At 35.4% G+C, this 22,662-nt stretch overlaps 1 protein-coding gene across 5 annotated transcripts in view; it reads right to left on the minus strand.

The window, feature by feature from the left end:
- LOC121864966 (receptor-type guanylate cyclase Gyc76C-like) overlaps positions 1 to 22,662 on the minus strand; it is a 74,545-nt gene that overhangs the window by 9,352 nt on the left and 42,531 nt on the right. For 4 of the 5 annotated variants that reach the window (XM_042364193.1, XM_042364192.1, XM_042364196.1 and 1 more), the window contains 6 exons: positions 17,742 to 17,907; positions 16,816 to 16,964; positions 15,914 to 16,225; positions 1,667 to 1,815; positions 1,039 to 1,243; positions 423 to 591 (listed from right to left, as the gene is read on the minus strand). In XM_042364193.1, coding sequence (XP_042220127.1) covers positions 423 to 591; positions 1,039 to 1,243; positions 1,667 to 1,815; positions 15,914 to 16,225; positions 16,816 to 16,964; positions 17,742 to 17,907 — 1,150 coding nt within the window. The remainder of the gene's footprint in view (positions 1 to 422; positions 592 to 1,038; positions 1,244 to 1,666; positions 1,816 to 15,913; positions 16,226 to 16,815; positions 16,965 to 17,741; positions 17,908 to 22,662) is intronic. The other variant, XM_042364195.1, reaches the window with a different exon arrangement.

The following is a 22,662-nucleotide window of genomic DNA, read 5'->3' on the forward strand; positions in this document are numbered from 1 at the left end:
CAGAGTAGTTTAAGGTGGGGGAGGCACTGGAGAGGAGAGGGAGAGACATCTAGGAAACAATGACAGACATCTATATTCAGAGAACACGGTGTTGAGTGGTTTGTAGAGTAGGAAGCGCTGCTGATGAGTGATGTTTGGGTACGAGCAGTAACGAGAATAAAACAAACAGAATCTTGGGGGACTGTGCTGTGAGGGTAACTACAGCAGGAGGAAAGAATGACGTTGTATGAGGGAAGAGTTGGTTATGGTTATCGTGAGACATCTGGGGAAAAAACTAGTAAAAAATAGTCATCGTAAACTTTATTGTTACCGATCTTATTATGTGACGGTTAGATTGTACACTGTGTATCTGAAGTAACTGTCTCTATAATTGTATTCTCTATAAACCCTACTGGACGATGAAAAGTCAACACAATACATACGCCGGTCAAATTGGTCGTGGTCTTCCCTCTCAAGATTACGAAGGCTTTCACAACGCAGGTCATGGAGGCCATAGTCAGTGATCTGGAGAACCCATCTGCTATTCACCACACAGTTGGAGGACTTTAGATTACCATGAGGACCTAAATGTGAATGTAAGAATATCATCCCCTGGAAAAAAAAAAAGGATTCAGCAACAGAGAAACATTTAACAAAGATATTTCTACAATCAATAGGTACAGATATTATACTTATTTCTGATGGTTTAAGATTTTAATGTATAAAATATGAATGATAATTATACTCTCTAAGTGACTCAATGATGTGGATTAATTGATAAAAGGACAAAAATATCTATCTGTCAATATACGCATACACAAAACCACACGTTATGACCGAGTGGTTTAGAAAACATATGAAAGCTTTATAGCTGTGTAGTATCACCCTATGAAATGATAACATGATGATGAAAAGTAATGATATTTACATTAGTTAAAGGAAATGTAATTTAAACTTTCCCTGCAGCACTGACTACGCCTCCTCTCTCTCATCCATGCTTGATCTTCCCATTATCGGAAGCTTGGATCTTCCCTTGAGTTATGTTGTGTTTCAACTTACCCTTAAAAGGTCATGAACAAGGGAGGATATGAAGAGACAATCCAGTTTGATGTCTTCCAGGGCAAGTATATCAAGTAGTGATCCTCTGGCACAGTACTCTGTTACTAGTGTCACCTTACTGTGTTCCCCATGTGCTGCTCTCCTCAGTTCAACATATGCTCCAATAAAGGAACAAACATTGTCTTGTTTCATTTCCCGCATATTTCTGGAGGAGAGGGCAATGATATAAGTTATTTCTTACTAAGTATGCTCGGGCTAGTGTACAGGGAATGAACCCTGTCCTCGACTATGGCTTGTAAATAAACCCATAATCCTTTCCTTGTGAGACAAATACTCCACCACTCAGTTATGGTAAATATTTAAGGATTTCAGACACATTTAAATAATGTATATATAAAGCAGGGCAGAGAGGCTGGGATTACAACACTCCTCTGGGAAAATTTATACTGACTGAGAGAGAAACTTAACCGATATAGAAAAGTACATGTGAATCATAAGAAAATTATTTTAATGAATAATAAAAAATAGCAAAAAGAATACATATTGATTTTATTTGACTAAAAAAAAAGAGAGAAAAAAAAAAGAGAGTTGGGTTCTTATGTAATATGGTCAGCTGACAAAAGCTAACCTCATTTCTATCATAGTATTACGAGTGAGTTCTGGTCTCCTCCGGTTCAGTGGCATGGACTTAAGACAGACCACTGTGCCTTTGTAGTTACCAAGGTATTGGTACCACTGGCCATGAACGTCATACGAAACAGCACTTGCAAGACTTGTCTGTAAATGAAAAAATTGGGATGGCCATTATTCATCAGTTCTGTTACAATGGTACATTATATCTAATATGTCACTGAGGATCTTACTGCTGATGATGACCACACAGATGGTGATGGAAGTGCTCCAACTTTACAGCTTTTGGGGGGAAAATTTTGTGTCTTATATAATAAGTAATTGTATCAAAAATTAATTTGTAAAGTTCTTTATCTTTTATCAATATAAAAACTAAGATTTAACTTTCCATTACATTATGTTACAGACTACAGTACATTACTATAAAACAATTCATTTAAATATCCAATTAAGTTATCCATTAAATCACAAAAATAATAGCAAATTACAGTTCTGTACTGCATAGAAAATTTTAGAAACTTTTGACCATAATAAGTAAATTAATACATTATTTACTACAAGAGGTCACAGTAAGCCACAGTGACAGTATCAACTAATGTCCTCACCCTTTTCATACATGGATGCTAAATAGTGTAAAAAGTGGTTAATCAACTACAAACATGAATTCATTACTGTTAAAATCTGTATACACAAACTCCTTCATTAACATCCAAACAAATAACATCTCATACACTGATTAATTAAAATCATTGTGCATTATATAAATTAATCCTCAACAATGTTACAATAACACTCGTTCTATTTACATGTATAAACAATTAAGCTAATCCAACACACACCCAGACAGAAAAATTATTTTTTACAGAGAGCAAAATTTCCACACAGACAGAACGTAGATTTCAACGTTTAAGCAAGCAACTCATTGGACACAGGGAGATAAATAAGGGGGATCCAGGACTAGTTAACACTTAGAGAATGATGGTTTAAACAGTATAATGCTTAAAAGACAATGGTTTAAACTATAATGCTTTGAGAATGATCAATTAAATTATACAAGGTTTTGAGGATGATGGTTTAAATTTTAAGGTTTTGAGGATGATGGTTTAAACTACTGTATACGGTTCTTGAAGAGGATGATTTAAGCTAAAATGCTCTTAGAACAATGGTGTAAACTATCATGCTTCAAAGACAATTGTTTAAACTACAGTACAGTATACAGTATTGGTTTTGAGAACGATGGTTTAAACTATACTGTAATGCTATTGCTTCAAAGGATTATATAGCTAGTAGCTTAAACCAATGTCTTAAAGGTTTATAGCTTGAAAGGAGGATGACAGCATAAACAATTGTCTTCAAAGGGCTGTTACTGTATCCTCTTGATGTATGCATTAAAGCAAACAGATCAATGACGATATCATGAAATAAAAATATCAGGAATTAAAGTGATGACCTTCTCCTTAACGTCTACTGCCAATTATCTCAAGACAATATAGTACATGGATCCGCCCTTGATGTATACTGGGTCAATAATAATGATACAATACACATGTTAAAATCCTGTTCATTTATCACCTATACAGTATACAGTAGAACGTCGATTAAAGCGATTCAATTTAGGATTATTGACTTAAAGCGACACCCACAATTAAGGACAATACTTTAATTTAGAGCGAATCTTTCCTATTCTGCGTGAGTCAATCTGGACCATCATATTTAAAATTTTGCGCCTAATGTTTCTCTGGGCACGCTACACTGTCCTAAGGGCAAAGCTGTACTGAACATGTACAGTACTCAAAATAATGTACTAAATGATTACTAAAATTTTTGTCTAGTGCAAACTATAGCATGTTTATATTCAAATTAATCACTTTTACTTTTACTTTTATCCTCTTCACCACTGATTAGCTCGTTAGCCATTTGGGCGATCGGTCACGTCTTATAAGAATTCCAGCAATGTAAATTATATTCTCCCCGGTCACTTCTGTGACATTTTATAAGTAAAAAACATAAACTCAAGCTAAAGGACATAAATAAACAAATAAATACTTCACTAGACCTTCGGCGCCAACTGTCAAACATGTCACTCGGCCATTTTTTTAAACACTCGGGGCAGCAAGCCCGAAGAGCAATCCCGAATGTCGGGTTACTGTTTGGTAACCCGTCAAATGGTTTCGTCAAACTTGAATATCAATCCCGAACATCGGGTTACTACAGTATTTAGTAACCCGAACGCCGCAACTCGAGAGGGTTGGTACGCCTTATCCAAGATAAATATAAACAAACCAGGTCGATCTGCACGCCAAAATTGAAGCAGAAACATGAGTTGTGGAGATAAAAGTTCGTCTTCAAGGGAGAAGGCAGACATCACCACCAATTATGCCAGCGTCTGCACCAGCAGGAACACTTAGATCAACTGATCCAACATAAGGATCACCCGTGTCACCAACAGCAGCATCAACATCCAGTCATGGGGGGAAGAGAAGGAAGCAGGTGAACAAGAGGAATGAATGCTTCATTGCCATTATTAAGGACAGTACACAAGAACTGAATGGTGCTATATTGGAGGCTTTAAAGGCCTTCACTAGTATGTACAGTACATTATCAGCCCAATCTGTGCGTAATGTATTTAGAGCAAGCATTAGAGTTGTTGACCAGTGGCATATGTCAAGAGTGCAGCCATAATTCCACCTCTGGCAATCAAGTTAAATTATGGAGACTTTGCCATCAGTGTCATAATTGATAATGTATAAACTGTGATTTTTTTCTCTCTCTGTTTACTATTTTTTCTTAGGCACTTAATGGAGAATATGAAATATTTTTTGTTCCAACATTATGTTTTTTTTTTCTTTTGTGAAAAATAATAGATTCTTTCAACTTAATTTGTTATATAATGTCAGATACAATAAACAGTACTGTGATACTGTGTATCGTACACTCATACTTATTGGAAAAATTTAATTGTACTGTACTTTCTTTATCTCTGTTTACTGTTTTATTTTTGCACTTAATGGAGATGTGAAATCATATTTTGTATGATCAAACATTTGTTATGATTTTTTGTTCTTTTACTTTTTGTGAACCAAAATAGATTCAACATATATTTTTGCTAGAATTTCATATACAATATACTGTGCATTATATACTACTCATACTTATTGGGGAATTTTATCATTCTTTTATTTCACATTTCTTTTGTACTTAAATTACAATTTAAATACAGGTACAGTACAGCACTTCTAAAATCTTTCAAGAATGATAATTGCTATAACTGTACAGGTATTTGCAATTTCAAACTAAGTATGATTACTATTAATTTATATACAGGACTGTACAGGTACTGTGATAAAATTAGTTTTACTGCTTGTTCTTATTTAGAGGAACTAAAATTGTTTATGGATTTCTGACACAGTATACTGTAGTACTTTGAAGCCTTTAAAAATGTGTACATTTATTATTTCAAGCAAAATACTAAAACTGTTTGAATATAATTTTACATATACATATACTGTAATGTACTGTGTAATCCCTTTTTAATTTTGTTTGAATTGAAATACTGTTTCAAGTTGTACTGTGATAATGTTTGGAGGAAATAAAATGTGTTATTTGAAGACAAAAAATTTATTGGAAAATAACCTTGAAAATAAAATCTATTCTCTAAAACAATTTTTTTACCAAACAAATAATGCTTCCATTTGCCCTTATACTTGCTCTACTTTCAAACAAACTACATTATACAAATCAAAACCATGTATCAATTACACCCCCTTCTACTTCGATGTAGTTCAGCTGTGTTCCCTCCAGGGCTTCTAATAGGGATATGAAACCCACCAATGCAGCCAAATACACCAGACATCTCTACAACGGTGTGAAATTCGTCTACAAGGTTTTGTATGTTGACTGATTCTGGAAAGTGGATGTAATCTTTTGCCGTAAGGGTTAAAATAGGTGCATAGGTTATGATAAACTTGTAAATTGATGACACAGAAATCTTAAAACATTCTGCCATACTAATTTGGAAGCTGCCACTGCTAAAGTATCTCAATGCAGTTAGGAGTTGCAGGTGTGTGGAATACTGCATCCAGTAGGATATATACTGTATATATTTTTTTTATTTACTGTTTTGTCTAACATTGCATATCTTGATTATAGTAAACAACAGGTCTCTTATGATGATATTTATTACTGTGTTACATTTTAAGTTCTCCAGAGAATCACCCTCCGTAAAGTGCAACATACAGGTAATATCCCCGTTAGCCGGAATAATTGGTGCAGAGCTCTTCCAGGGATGAGAGACTTCCAGATAACAAGAAGACTCTCAAACCATGAAAAATCCCACATCCCTAGAATTTTTCCAGTTATATGTAAAAGTTTTCGAGTTTAAACATTATTTCATCCTCGGAGACCCAGGAAAAAACTCGGAGAGTTTCAGGAAGTTTTCATAAAAATTTCCAGAAAATGTGCCTGATATTTAACCTAGAAATTTGCTCCAAGGCCTGGAATCTAATTTAAGAGAGTTTTCGGAATAAAAAAAAAAAAAAATTAAACCGATTTTCAACCTTGAAAACTTGTTCACAGACCCGGAATGTTGAAAATTTTCCCATAAAAACTCCAAGCCAATTTAAATTCTGAGTACGTATTAACGAATTCTGGGTAATGAAGATATTACTGCACTGTAATTATGGCCTGGTGGTATTATTATACATGGGAGGTGGGTTTAGGGGTTTTCATGGGTGCTGAGTACTGTATAGTGGTGATGTCCCCCCCCCCTCCTTTTTTTGCATCACTGCATAACATTGAATAAATACCCAATACACTTCTAAACAACTGCCCAAATCCAAGATTTAGAGTTTCCGTCTACAAAGATATATTTAGTCTATCCTAACCTAACCAAACTTTATCTAACCTAACCTAATTTTACCTAACCTGACCTGACCTGACCTGACCTAAGCTAACTTAACCCAATTATCTTGTAGACCGCATACAATAGTAACACCAGAACTTTTTGCCTCGTCCTTCTTGAAGGACAGCCTATACCTCTTGATGAACTCCTCCTCAGAGAGATAAGCAAAAGGATTTTGATGGTCTCTAATAACAATACCAGAATCCTATAATGTCAGCCTGAGGAAAAAAAAAAAAATTTAACATCTATTATCTATATATTGCGGTAACTACTGCATAAAAGACAAATTACTTTTGATAATAGTTTACAGGCGTGTAGCACAGCTATTACAGAGTATTTCTTTAAGAAATTTGTCCATAGTATATTTAACTTTTGTTTATTGTTGTTCCGGTGATGTGAGATACGACTGACACGATTTAAATCGAGTGATTGAAAACATCATTAATCAATTTTGGCACTTTTTTCTAACCCTGAGTTCAAACATTTCATCTAAAAAAATATTTTACGTAACCTAATCTAAACTTACAAATAATGGTAGAACCTAAACACAACCGGAACAACAACAACCCAAACAGTGAAATATAGCAGGAGAAATTTCTTTCATGGTAATTATCAGCGTGGGTCACAGATGACCGTAAACTATTACCTCAGCAACCTACCTAGTATGTTTGGCTCATCTTATATTTTTCCTATAGTATAATATATTGGCGAATTGGAAATGGCATTACATCTATCTATCACAAAGAAAAGTGCGTTTTTTAACAAACTTGAAGCCATAAGAGGAGGATTGTAGAAATGCAATGCTTGATAAAATTGGAGAAGGACGATGGGTAGATGAAAAATCTTCGGAGTTGAAGGCAAAACATTACGGTGGTAGACGGCGGTCTCTTAAAAATATACAGTATACATTTCCATTGGAACCGGTTATTAGGACATTTAAATATTTGTTTTCTTTATTATCTCATCTTAATTTACATATATTATATTTCAGTGACGTTTTCTATTCATATATAACTAGTTTGAACATTCGGGATAAGTCTTTCGTGTGCCTACCCACACCTGAGGACTTATCCCGAACTTTCCAATAATATTGTTGGACTACCAAATGGTAACCCGACAAAATTTGGTTTTAAAAAATGGATTACGGCTCGGAGGGAACTTTCGGGTTACTAATAAGTAACCCGAGTGTTTAAAAAAATGGCCGACTGTCACTTCACTTCCCTCCCCTCACTCCCTTCCCCCCATCTTCCCAGCCAGGGTTTGGTGTTTTAGGCTGAAAGTTTTTATCTTATAAAATTCAGACTAAAGTTAGTTATATATAATTTGTCTTGCTGGAATCCTTGCAAGACAGCGAATTATTTGAATATAAACGTCATATATTTTGCACAAGAGATAAAATTTTTTGCTCTGTAATAAAATTCTTAAATTATAACTAAAATTTGTATGTCTAATGCGAGCTATAGCATGTTTATATTCAAATTAATCACTATCTTATAAGAATGCCAGCAATGTTAATTATATTCTCCCATGTCAGTTCAGTGACGTTTTAAAAGAGAAAAACTTCAAGTCACTCTTAAGGACAGATAAATAAATAAGCACTAGAACCTTGGCATCAACTGTCAAACATATCACCTCACCTCCCTCCCTCTTCCCCCATCTTCCCAGCCAGTAAACAGACCATTTCGCATCCCTTAATTTTAGCTGTGTTGATTTATGAGTGTTTGTTTTAACATAATACTACAAAAAACAAATGTTTTGTTTATTCTAGGAGAGGGGTTGAGGTGCATCTGGGTAGACTCTCAGTCTTTTTAATATCTTGTGTTTCTCTCAAGTACCAAACTAAATTATTCCATTTAAACAACACTTCGATTTAGTGTGAATTCGGTTTAAAGCGGCGACCTCTCTTGGATCATATGTCCTGTTATATCGACGTTCTACTGTACAGTATATCTTTTTATTCTGTATTCGGGAAAAAATCTAAAAATAACAGACAATTCATAACTACTTAGAACACCGAAAGAAAATTTGGTTTTGAGTAATGTTTAATACCTGTCTAAGAGCACAAGAGAGAAAATGAAGCTTAGTGTTATATAGCCGAGGCCACGTAAATACCTCAAGCCAACATGCTGCACAGTAACTTTAATTAAAAGGCGCAACATACAAATGGAGCAACAAGCAAATACACGCACGTAGCACAGGCAACAAGTATACCATCAGTACAGTTTATGAGATCATGTGATGAAAAGATAACGTTTCTCCGTAAGTCACTGAACACAAGGCCACTCAGTGTGATTGGTAAGTGATATTTTTTCATGTGGATATCTTCTAATAGTAAAGAAGTTGATGCTAATGGTAATAAGAAGCTGATGTGATATAACACACAAGACACAGAGATCAAGAACACATTTATATATCTGTACTGTACAAATGTGGTTCTATGGGAGAGTTATGTAGTGATCAAGGTACTGTATGTATAGACAGTATCTGATACCTGCTGATGATGGTGAAGGTAGGACAAAAACTCACTTACCCTTGCCTAACCCTAACCCGTGAATTTTTGTCCATGTACTGACGTTGCTAACAACAGAACAGTAACAACGACAACACAACAATGGCAACATGAAGGCTATAAACAAGACAGGTGAACGTTTCCCCTATAACTGTTCTTAAAAGTTTTACATATGATAAGAAACATATATTTGTGAGAGACCTCGCACATCAACAACTACTCGGACAATGCTTTCACGATCTCTACACGAAAATCTGTTAGGCAGTGTGTATGCATTTCCCTGAAGCATCGGCTCTACAGGAGAGACAATGGAGTGTTTGACTGCATTTGGGAACAAGAACTGATTTTTATAAATATTGTAGTCCACTGAAAAAAAACAACTTTTTGATGGTTAGAGAGAGAGAGAGATATGAGTATTCTCACCAGATAAAAAATGTTGAACTGCCGAAAGACACAGCTACAGTACCTATACTTTTCTCTCCCGTTTATTATACTGTACAAACAAATTCTACTTATAAACACTCATTCACTCTTTCCACATATCTTTCTGTACTTATGTCATCTTATTGTGCCTCCACACAGTACAGTTATTTTTATAGTTATTTACAGGTACATACATCTTGTCATTAAAAGGGAAGACTGATTCTGAAATTCTATTTGAAGAAAGAGCCTGGGGTCAGGCTAGTAATGTAATGCAAGACCAGTGTATGGAGTGAAACTCTTACAATAAATCTTATCTTGATATAATCTGAGCCATGACACTGCGTTATAATGTGACTCACCTAAAATGGAATTACTAAACTGTTTGAAAAGTTCAGTCAAAATGGCGAACTGTTAAATTTCTCAGAGACATATGCCCAAGTTATATTTTGACTGGCCAATCTCTCAGCGCAGTCCTCTGGCACCACCTGGATTATATCCTATCATATAATGTCTTTCATTTACTTTGTACAATTAATGAACCACTAGCAATAAAAATCAACATGGCAATGAAAAGGGAACTGATTGATGCTTGGGGACTTATAAAGACAGCTTGGTGGGCCAACGTCATCACTTCTCACACCTCAGGATGACACCTTGATTAAGTGACCAGTCAGGCTAATTGCTGAACTGCACATACCGGTAATAGCATTAGCTTTGTACCAATAAGTTCTTTGTGTTCATTTCAGTATTTAGTAGATTACATGAATGTCCTCAGACTGCTGTTACAGATTCTGACTTTCATGTGTGAAGTATTCTTGAGGCTGCTGAGGACCATCAGGTGTATGCGTGTTACACCAGAATTGAGGACAACTCAAGATTACATGGTGTGCATTCAAAAATAATGAGAAATCAATATTACAGCAAATATACATTATGAGTATGTACTTACCTACACATGAAGTTCGATGAGACTGTTACATTGTGCAAAGGATGAATTTCCAAAGTTCATATCTAGGAAGACCACAGAAACTGACCTCAAAGTGCATCAGATGTCACCATTTTGCAGAGAAAAAGTAACTAAAATTTCCTGGAGGAGACCTCCTTGATCCCCTTCCCATACTGCATGTCAAGTTACAAGTCACAAAACAGAAGTCCTACTACCCTACTTCAATCATAAGCTCTCCTAATTCATATTTTTATAATACACCTTTTCACATATCCGTTGAGACATTGTTACATAACTATTTGACAAATTTCATAACCGAATGACAGAACACATATCGAATGACAATCTAAAATAACTGTTGGTGGTATGTCATTCTCCAATTGTTACATTCTCAAACTATATGTAGACTGTCGGTTTATTGTTCACGTCTGTCAACTTCATAACTTATGTCAATCACTTCCGTTAGCATGAACGAACAGTTATTTTAGATTGTCATTCGATATGTGTTCTGTCATTCGGTTATGAAATTTGTCAAATAGTTATGTAACAATGTCTCAACGGATATGTGAAAAGGTGTACTCCTTGTCAGGCAAAGTCTCTGGTATAGTACTGTGGTTCTTGGAGGTGCAAGGTCAAGCGGTGAGGTCAGTTGGCTTAATTCACTTATCTGAGGTCTAGTGGTGGCGTCAGGTGTAGTGCTGTGGTCCTGATGTTTTATCCAAGAGAGCAGATCCACTAAATATGCTGTGTAACAGCTACCAAACAGGGAGGTACTAACGCCTGGGAAGATATTGGAAGCATAATGTGTTGTCTAATGGTAGACCCTGCTGCCATATGGCATCACGAATATTGTGACCAAGTCCCAGGTTGCTCATCTGTCTTTCTGCCTCATTTACACACAATTGCAGGGTCTCAATTGTTTCTCTTACTATTGACAACACAACATACTATACATCTAGCGTTTCTCACTATTGATTATTATTTTTCTTTTCTTTATTATCATTATTACAGTGTTATTATTATTATTATTATTATTTTATTTTACTTTTTATTATAAATTTTATTTACTATGAATTACTATTATTAAATTTTCGCCCCCTAGGTTCCGATGTGGGTCAGTGACCTGTGCCCGGGTGGGCTAATCCCTTTATAAAAAAAAAAAAAAAAAATATACATTGTGCTGCTCAATGTCTTATAAGTCTATAACTCCCTATGCTATATAACACCCTACACATCACCATGCAACTGTTTCATTTACATTGTCAGTCAAATGTCATCTGCTAACCCGATGTCACTTCTAAACAGTGGACTGAAACGTGAAATCCCATTGGTTGACAGAGGAGGAAGCAAGAGTCAGGTGAGAGAACTTAACCAGTAGCCCCCCTGTCTGAAGCCATCAAGAGAGAGGCTGTAGTTTACTGGTTGGTACACTGGCTAGAGAGAAACAGTCAGGTAATGTTCTGCTACCTGTAGTCTTTCTTATCCAGCTGATGCATTGTACAGTATCCTGAATCAATTGGATGAGAAAAGCTATTAATAACAATGCATTATCTAACTATGGTCCCTCTATTTCTGGTGAGTGTAAGGTACAAATGGTTATGTTCTCTCACAGGTTATATAATTGTCAAATCCAAAAACATTGTTAAGACAGTATCTTATTTATGGTAACTTAATATAGATAAGAATAAAATTGTCCCCAAACTATAAAATATAATCATTTACATCTAATAACATTTCTGATAGACCAACTTGAAGATATTTCAGTTAACGTTACATGTATACAGTCAGTTCTGCTATAACGCGATAGTTATGTTCTTGTAAAATATCGTGTTATAGAAAATCGCGTAATAGAAATAACAGGGCTTATGGAGAAAATAGGGTTAGGTGCAGATTACTACTCGAAATCGAAAAAAATTTAGTAGTTAGCCTAACACAAAGGATAGCACAGTCTAAATAAATGTTACATTCATATCTAATAATGAAATCATACAGTAAATGTAACACTTTACCTTGAAAAAATATGAATATAACTTGATGGGGGAGAAGGGTGATTTTGAGGTTGATAACATCGAGCTTCTCTTCAAGTGTTATATCCTTTCTTTTACGATCATCACCAGGAATTCGATCACCAGAACGCTTCTTGGAGATATTCTTCTTTACCATATTCACAGTTAATACCACAAAATTGGAGAAATAGTAAGCAAAAATCGCGTTATACAAATATCGTTCCTCTATTCATAAATCGCGTTAGAGCAAATTTGCGTTATCAAAACACGCGTTATAGCAGAACTCACTGTATACAGATTTGGCCTGTCTACCATCAGCTGAATCGTGACCTCTCACTTCAACAATGACTTCCAGCATCCCTCCCCCACCCACCCTCAGGCAGCATAAGAACCTAACACTTCAGAACAACGGTGTCTTGTAGCTGTAACCTTTATTACAGCTTCTCTTACTTCCCTAATCCTCTTGACTTGTTTTGTTTCCCTCCATTTTGAACATCAGTCTTGTCATCCTAACTGTGCAGCCGGATCACCCTCAATACACTCATAACTTACTGCTTTGTAACTTAATCGGCAAATGAAGAATAAACATTTAATTGCATTATCCATAAAATAACATGTTAAGTTCCTGTACAGGGTATTAATATTTTTGATTTACAAACTACAGTTAGTTCTGATCTATGATGACAGACAATGTTATAGGAGAAACCTTATTTTCCATGCAGTAAACACTTCTTAACCCTTAAACGACAGGTAAGGTTTCCTACACCGGCCCCACGTGCACAAAAATGGAACGCAAGAAAAATTAAATGTTCTCCGATGATGACGGACGCCGTTAAGGGTTCGAGGAAAGATTCATAACAAACGAGTGATCATGCACTTGGACTGATGGAACTCTCAGCATGAAGCAAGTATGACCATCACTACATGCAAGCAACTCAGCATATCAGCAAATACCAATCAATAAAACCCACCATGAAAATAACCATACGATGGGGCAACATCACAGGGAACGGACTAATAGTAATTAAGATAGAGAGTAATATATAAAAATAGGAAAATAATAGAGAAGGGAGGTAAAAAATGGATTGCCAGGTATAGAATAAAAAACGAACAGCCATACTAAGTGGTTTACAGTGACAGTGACTAAACTCAGCTGAGATACATGTTGCAATACAGGTAAAGGTGTGTAGGGGTCATAAAGTTGTAAGTGATGATGGAAGACATACAGCATGTAGAAAAATAAGAGAGTACAAGTCCTGGACAAGGCAATTAATACAGATGGAGAAGAATACCACATTAGTTCACCAGAGAGGATAGATGCTGAGGTGTACTGTACATGAGAAGAGAAACAGCAGAAGGTACATAGAGGAGACAGATAATGTGGCTACCTCTCATATGCCAATTCCCACATTCAGAGCAAAGTTATACATGCAAGTTTAATTGTAGCTTGGTAGTTATCAATCAGCTTCACATACTTTGTGCTAAAACACCAAAATGCAACATTTATACTGTAGTATTTTATGAGGAAGTCCACATGCTTGTTTGACTTTCAGAAAATGGAAGCATTTGTGTTTTGCTTGTACTGTACTGTAATGCAATGTACTACTTTTAAAAATTAATAATATATTTGAGTAAACAAAACTACAGGATAAAGTACAGTAATAAGGATAAAGAGTTAACATTAATAAATATATGATAAGAACCAAAAGTGAGAGTGAGACAAGTGGTTAATTATTATCATTGAAGTACAGTATTATGATCAGCATTTGCTTCTACTGTAGTATTAGATGACAAACTCAGCCATTAGGATAATGGTGGGAAGAGGAAACTAAGAACAAAACTTAATAAACAAGAAACCGTTAAGAACAGAAGAAAACAGTGTTAAAATTTAGGAAAACGGTGCTAGATTCTGAAGAGTTAAGAGAAAGTGTGGCAGCTGCCATGTGTAAGATGCGATACACCTGTACAGTAATAAAATAATTGAATCATGGTTAAGAAATATGAAAAATCCTTCACTGCTCCTTGTCTCTCAGGATATATGGTAGGACTAACTTGTCTCATATCTATACTTTATTAAGTACTCAACTTTATATTAAAAAATGTAATGACAGTACACAAATACTTTATCTTAACCTAACTTTATAATCAATTCATCTAGCCATCTGGGTCCATGAAACTACTTGTAATGCACAAAAAAATATAATAAACTTCAATAAAAAAAAGATGTATGTGAAGGCAAATGAAAAGTGGGAGTTAAGCCAGAGGATAAAATATGAGACAAAAGAATATATATATATATATATATATATATATATATATATATATATATATATATATATATATATATATATATATATATATATATATATATATATATATATATATATATATATATATATATATACACAGTGGTCCTTCGATTAATGAACACAATTGGTTCCACAGAATCGTTTGTTAACCAAAAATTTTGTTCACCGAACCTATTATTTCAAAGGGATATTGGGTAATTGGTTCCAACTCACAGAAAAAGCATATACAAAGTACTGTATACCAGTAATAGAATTAACAAAACATTAAATATAAACTAAATACAGTACTGTACTGTACAGTATAATAATGAATAAAAACAATAAAATACTGTATTTTAACTTACTTTGAGGTGCATATGACGTATTCCCGACAGCTTTGTTTACATATCAAACAGCTGATTGTAGAGGCAGTCGATGATGATGCCATATTCTTTACAGAGTGCATGGGTTCTAATGCCTTCTTCATGTTTCATAATAATTTCTGTACTGTATATTATCAATATGTGAACTAAATTTCAGAATGACCAATAATTTTAATGTAAAAATGCAAAAATATTCAAGAGACCAACAAACTGGATGTTCACTCCACTGTAAACAAAGTTAAACTGAGAAGCGTTGGTGGGTGATTCGATCAGCTGATTGACACACAAAAACTGTTCCCTGCACTGTATATATTATCAATATGTTAACTAAAAATAAAAAATAAAAAAATATTCAAGAGCACAACTTTCTTGATATATACTCCACTGGAAACGAATGTAAACATAGAACCAATTACTGTATTGGCGGACTAGCCGATCAGCTGATGCGCACAACAAAGCGTGTTTCTCGTAAGGCTTTCGTTAATCGAAGGTTTGTTCGTTAATGGAATTGAAGATCCTCATGGGAGCTAATTCGTTAATCAAAATTTCGTTAATAGGACCGTTCTTTAATCGAGGAACCACTGAATATCAGAGAGAAGGACTTACAACTGGAGGAGAATGTACAAAGATTTAAAAAATAAAAAATAAAAATAATGATGAAAAATATAGAAGGAAGATAAGTAAATACCAGCATGTGAAGAGAAGATAGAATATAACTAACAACAGAGAACAAGTGAAGGTGCCCATGTGGATGACAGAGATGCAGGGGACTGAAGGAATACTTACGTACCCTGCTGGTTAGGGAAGAAGAAGTAGAGTATAAGCCGGCCTCACGTACCCTACTCCCAGCAGAGGCGTGGCTATTCAGTTTCAAGTCGTTGCAATCGATACGCCACTGGAGACCATCAATTTCCTGTTCGTATTTCCAGTTGCGGTACAAAATGGTGGAGATGAAGGTGAACAAGATGAGTAATCCACCCATTGCCCCGGCAATGTACTTCTGGTATTCCTGATCTCTTCTGGCGCATTTTTTTCCGTCGTAGCCACACTCTGGCTCGTCCCGGATGTTGAACTTCTCGGCATGTAGCATAAGAGAAGAGTTCTGTTGTGGGTGAAATTAATTATGTAAATATTATGTGATTTATTTACAGTAAAACCTCTATTTAACAGACTACATGGAGAGGAAAATGCGTTAAATCGAGGGTCCGTTAGATATGAAACCTCCATATACCGAACTATATCGAGATGAAAGTCTGTCATATGGGGCTTTTACTGTATGCATGCACCTAGAAGGTTTTAGAAAAGTGTACATGATTGGAATATTTTTCCTACATGTTTTTAGAGAACCTTCATTATTTCACTAAACATAACAATAACATATAAAGACAATTTTATGCTTTCGTTAGATGGGAGTTTCATATCTAACGGACCCTTGACATACAGTACAGTAATGAACTTTCCTCTCAGTATAGTTGTTAAATGGAGGTTTTACTGCATATGATAGTTCTGCTGGACTTTCCTAGGTCAATCTATTTATGTCTATGCACACATTTATACTATATCAGCATAAACTTATACCCTATGATGATTTTACTGAATAAATCTCTCTCCCTATCTATCTATCTACAGTATCTATCTATCTATCTACCTCTCTCTCTCTCTCTCTCTGCCGTGGTACTGACGATGGCTCACCTCACTGTAATAGTCACTAATCTTATAGAGACACCTGGAACAGTTGAGGCTGTCCTCCGTGGGGTCAGGGCATTTGGAGAAATAGTAAACGCTGTACTTGCCCTCACTTGACGCATTTGAATTCATGGTCATGTTGAACCCCAGGATGCCTGAAAAATTAGGTTCAGGTTAAGATATAATTATTTAACAGAGCTGAAGAGAGAAAGAGAGAGAGAGAGTTAAAATTTATGAATTCTGAAAAAAAGTATAATGGTATAGTTAACATACAGTATTTTAACCATACTGTTCTTGTCTGGGGCAGTTTATACACGCACAAGTATCTGAAAATACTACACACTGGTTTTATATTTCTGCCTCATGCTGTTCAGTCATTTTAGGTCCTGTAAATTCTTCCTAATGGACTCTGCACTTACAACTCCACTTATCACTTGTTTTCATTCTACACTTATCACTTGTTCTCATTCTACACTTACCACTTTGCCTCACTCTACACTGTGCACCTGAAATGCAACAATCAGTGTGAAAGCGTTAAGCACATACAGTAGTAACCTCCTACACTGTAACATGAGGTACATCCACACAGGTAATGAATTGTACATCAAATAATTACAGATCACATGAAGATTAGGCACCCCAGCTTATCAAACACACTAGTACTAACTGGGGGATAAGGTTAGGTTAGGTTATTTTAGGTTAGGTTAACTTAGGTTGGTTTAGATTAGGATAGGTTATCTTATTTTAGGTTGGGTTATGTCAGGTTAGATGTGTGTTAGGGTGTTTAACCATCAGATAAAATAACCTGGGGTACTAAATATTCACGTCATCCATAATGTCATCTGTAAGAGTCAACATCAAAGAACTGCTGCAACAGACACAAAAATATCAACTCAAATTAATTAATAAAAGAGTAACTAATTTGTACTTACTTAAATACGTCATTTTCTTGAGATGGTTCTTGATCCTGGCACCATCTTTGGCAATTTCTTCAACAGATTGTATCTTTGTTTCTTGGGCAGCATAGAGCTCAGACACTGCCCGGGCATACAACTGCACTGAGTCATATAGGTACGCCGACGTCAGATATGGAATGTGCTGCCCAAGAGATACTGTCAGATGACGCTTTATCATTCTGCTAAATGATGTGATGAGAATGTTTCCAGGGTGGGGGGGATGGGTAAAGAATGACTTAAAGGACAGCGGACATGAATCAGAGATCAATGCATGGAAAGGTCATAAGTGTGAAGTTAAATCATTAATGTATGGAAATAAAACAAATTAAATAGGTATAGGTGTGTGTGTGTGTGTGTGTGTGTGTGTGTGTGTGTGTGTGTGTGTGTGTGTGTGTGTGTGTGTCCTGTTTTTTTAGGCAAACTAGTACAGGTATTATAGCATATTAATCAACATAATGTCAAAAGAACAACAATGTTCCACAAATACTTTAATGCCATGTAGAAACTGAAGTGTTATTTAGATACTGTAGAACTATGTGGACAGTGGAACGTTATGCAGAAATAATATCAATAGAAACACGTGCAGGAAATAAAGGCCGAATAAGTAATAATCCGATAAATGGTGAAACGATGAAGGATTGAGTGTGTGTGTCTGTCTGTATGTAAAATATAAGAGAGCATTGAATTCTAGATAAGAAAATGATTGATGGAAAAGTTGAAATATGAGGAGGAGGGGGCGGGGGGACTGTGGTAGTGGTAAATATGAGTAACTGTGTATTCTAGTATACAAGAACAAGACTAAGCAAGACATTAATATGCTTCAGTAGTAAAGTATTATGGTTGAGATACAATATATTTAAAGAATAAAGATGAAAAAAATGGCAGTTACATGAATGAACAAATACGTCTTGATAGCAAGTTTTAAAAATCTTAGTAACTTTTATATATCTCCATCAATTTAAAAGGAAAGTTTAAAATTTTAATTTATTAGAGATTAATTGTTATAGATTATATTTTAAAACAAAGTTGCGATTTAAAGTGCATGTTCCCAACTGTTAAAATCCAGTGCTGAAGACAATATTCTGTACCTACTGCCAGCACTGAAGACACAGCAAGCAAGAGAGATAGTTAAATTTAGCAGAGAGAACATATAGTCAGATATATACTGTGCTTTGGCAATAAGGTATTTCCTCCGCACTGGGTTTAACACGCTGAGCCACACTGAGGCTACACATGCAACAGGTTCCATTCCGTAATAATCTTCATGCTCATTCATTATTTCCAAAACATATACAGCAACCAACACTGATTCCTGAGACAACATCAAGCCCTGCTCAGGCACTTATAAGTTCCTCCCATTACCACATTGAGGAAATAAGGAGAGCCGTTTGGAGTCCCTCTACAGTATACAACAAATGCCTCTAGTGCACCTGAAAAGACTCTCTCCGGTTTAGCTTGTTAAATCCTGTCTCTCAATGCATTCTCAATGACAGAGTGGTATTAATGGCCGTGTTGCTCGTGTCACACTCAGGGTTTATCCACTACACTATATACTCACCTTTGTTGACTACACTTACACCGATAGCTAAGAAGAACTAGTAACACCAAGCTACTCACTAAGATTCACCACACTTATAGCAACACTCCATCATTACTACCACTACGTCAATAAATACTAGCCAGCGCTGACTCCTTGTACAGAGCAAGTTATCATATGTGGTCATGATAAAGACAGAATGATAATGGCATCGTTCATTAACTGGATTACAATGAAAACTATCAGCGCTGTCTAGTTTGTTGTCATCAAATTACAAAATGAGTTGCATAATCATCCTGTAAACCACGCAGATCAAAATAATTAATTCACCAAAATCAAAACAACATAAATAACTAAATCAAATCACACAATTAATAAAAAAAAAAAAAAATCGCAAACAAAAATGAAATGCAACATAAGCAAGTCAGTCAAACTTATACAATATGTAATCAACAGTTTGGATCACATCGCCACATTACAAACATTTCTCCTTCATAAAATAGACATAAAAATTTGACTTTAACCAGTAACACATTTATACAGTAAGAGCAAATACTTCACAGAAAAGTTTTTTTTCCCTGAACATTAAATAATTACAAGTACAAGAAGCAAAAATATCATACTTACATTAGAATCTTCAGGAGTATTATGAAGTATTTACTATTACATGACTAAGGTAACATAATATTCCTTTGCAAATATTTCCTTCTCTTCTCAGTTTTAAATTTTGTTTTAGGAACTTTTAAATTATAGAATTATCCTTGTCAAACCAAGAGTATTACAGCACAGTGCCACATGTTTAATTACTCTACCTATAATTCTGATAAGTTCCAGAGGTAAGTCATGAAATGTTTAGGTTTTAATGCAGATAATAGCTCTGATTACACTTATTTCCACATTAGTATAATCAAAAGAACGGAAACTTTAATTATGAAACTCACGGTACTAATATAAAAAAATTTCCATCACAGTTAGTCGGGATAAGACCACGCGTATTGCAACATAATGATCTTAAACATATTAGATATATAATAATCATAAAAAAAAAATCAACGTATTGTAGAGCCTAAAATACTGACTTCCAGTGAACTTTTCAAGGGATATATGCTCAGAGTAACAGTTTAGGATTCTCAAATAATCCTCATAACTCAAGCCATTCACGTGACAAAAACAAGTCATATGAAGTTGACGCATTCCCAGCTATGGTTTACCCAGCACTAAGAGGCCGTAACCACAACAAAACTCATTTGTACAGTGCATTAGCTGTACAGTTCTGTGAAATTAAATTAAAAACTGGGAGATTAAATTTGATTTTACAGATTTATGATCCCAGACAGAAATTTATATTACAGCGAAATAACTTGTCATTACAGACAGGCATACATACACTACACACATTGCTGTATCCCCATGTAATCCAGCTGAAGCCAGGGAGATGAAATGGTTACTGGGTAGAACTTTTAAAAACGGAAATTAGATTAAAAACAAAATACAATCATGTTGCTAATATGGAGCATAGAAAGGCACAGTTGCCTATATGCATGAGTCACACCGTCCACTTGTGACTAATAAAAACATTGGGTTAATTTTCTTGGTGCAAAGGCAGATCTGGCAGAGTAGCAGTGGGCACCAAGAGACTGCTATCACCCTTTCTGACTTAACTCTCTCATTCATTTCTAAGTCAATCAAAAATCTGGTTTGGGCTCTTGTGATAGTCATGTAATGATTCTGGTCATGTGAAGTCAAACAGCCATACTGTTAATGGGAGGTGATGGTGTGAGGTAACATAGGATAATAAAGACAGTGATACTAAGTCATGACAAGTGGCAGATTATGTGAGATCAACAGAGGACAGTGAAGATAAGTGAGACTACATAAAGGTGGCAGGTAAGGTTATGGGAGGCTAACGTAACTGCCAGGATAAGGAGCAGACATCAAGATTTGTCACACTCAGATCACTGCCTGAACTCTTGAGGAAATGTTTGAGCATTTTAGAGAAGTAAGTCATTCAGGAGTGAGGAGCTGTCTATCAGGCTTCCTCAGTATGTACAGTCAGTCCCCGACTTACGACGGGGTTAGGGACCGACGACCAGGTCGTAAGTCGAATTGGTCTAAGTCGAAAATGCGAAAATAATACATAGAAAATCTAAAATGCGCCTCTTTTTCTTCTCAGCACCACGAAACTCCCACTTTTACGCTTGCCAGCCATTTTAATGGGAATTACAAAAAAAATTTTTGTCAGTGCACAGAACGATCACTTACGTCAGGACTCGAAAAAACGTAATTTGAAAAAAAATTGTATGACTGGCGGTCGTATGTCCGGGTGGTCGTAAGTTGAGGAGTACCTGTACTGTATTATGTTCCACTGAAATTTTTTTAACTTGAATCAGCTTCTAAACTTCCCAATCACTTAAAATTAAAAATTTTGCGAAAGCATTTAAATTATCATAAATGAAGAAAAAAGCAAGTTACTGAGATTTTGAATTCAGTTAGACATTTTCTGAACATATGAAGGTGATGTTGTCAACTGTAACAAAAACATTTGATGCAGTCACGGGAATGCATTTCTGGTTCCGTGATCCTCTTTTAAAATAGATGGCTGCAGTAATGTATGATGGTAATTACTAGATAATGTTATGATAGGGCAATAAGTTTAGGTACATCCAAGTGAGACTTAGATTACTGTAATGTCTTCCTATAGAAAGCATATATCCCAAGAAAGTTCAGATTTAATCAAGAAAAACAAGTCGTCATGTGCTATGTCAAGATGAAAACAGTAATTGTAGTCATTTGTACGTCCAAGAATGAAATAACACAGAAATTAAAATAAAAGCTAAAAACAAAAGTGCCAAATAATTTCAAGTAAAAAAAAGAAAAAAAGGGGGGTTTATTTAACATAAAAAACGCCAAGAGTGGATAAAATTTCAATACAGTAGTACCCCAATTTAAGCGGTCAATTGACCCCATGGGGTACCACGGAAAGTGAAAACCGGGTAAAGTGAACAACAGAACATATGGGATTAATTCCAATAGAGACTGGCCCGACCCCAAACTCCACTTTTTCAGACACAATACCTATGTTGTAGTAAAAATTACATCTTAATTTTATGATGGTATGCACACACAATTAATAATTAAGAGAAATATCAATAATATTAGTTTTTTTAACACTTACATTAGTAGAAAAGATGGCTGGGCACACAGGGATGGGGGGTTGGTTCCGAGGCAGAGGGCAGATTATTGGCCCTCACCTGTATCACTTGTATCACTATCCACCACATAGGCTTGCAGGGCCTCTTTATCAAACCCCTCAAAGTCCACAAAGTCCATATCCTCACTATCACTATCACTGACTTAGGC

This window comes from Homarus americanus, unplaced genomic scaffold, assembly GCF_018991925.1.
Source record: "Homarus americanus isolate GMGI-L3 unplaced genomic scaffold, GMGI_Hamer_2.0 scaffold2539, whole genome shotgun sequence".
Taxonomy (NCBI): domain Eukaryota; kingdom Metazoa; phylum Arthropoda; class Malacostraca; order Decapoda; family Nephropidae; genus Homarus; species Homarus americanus.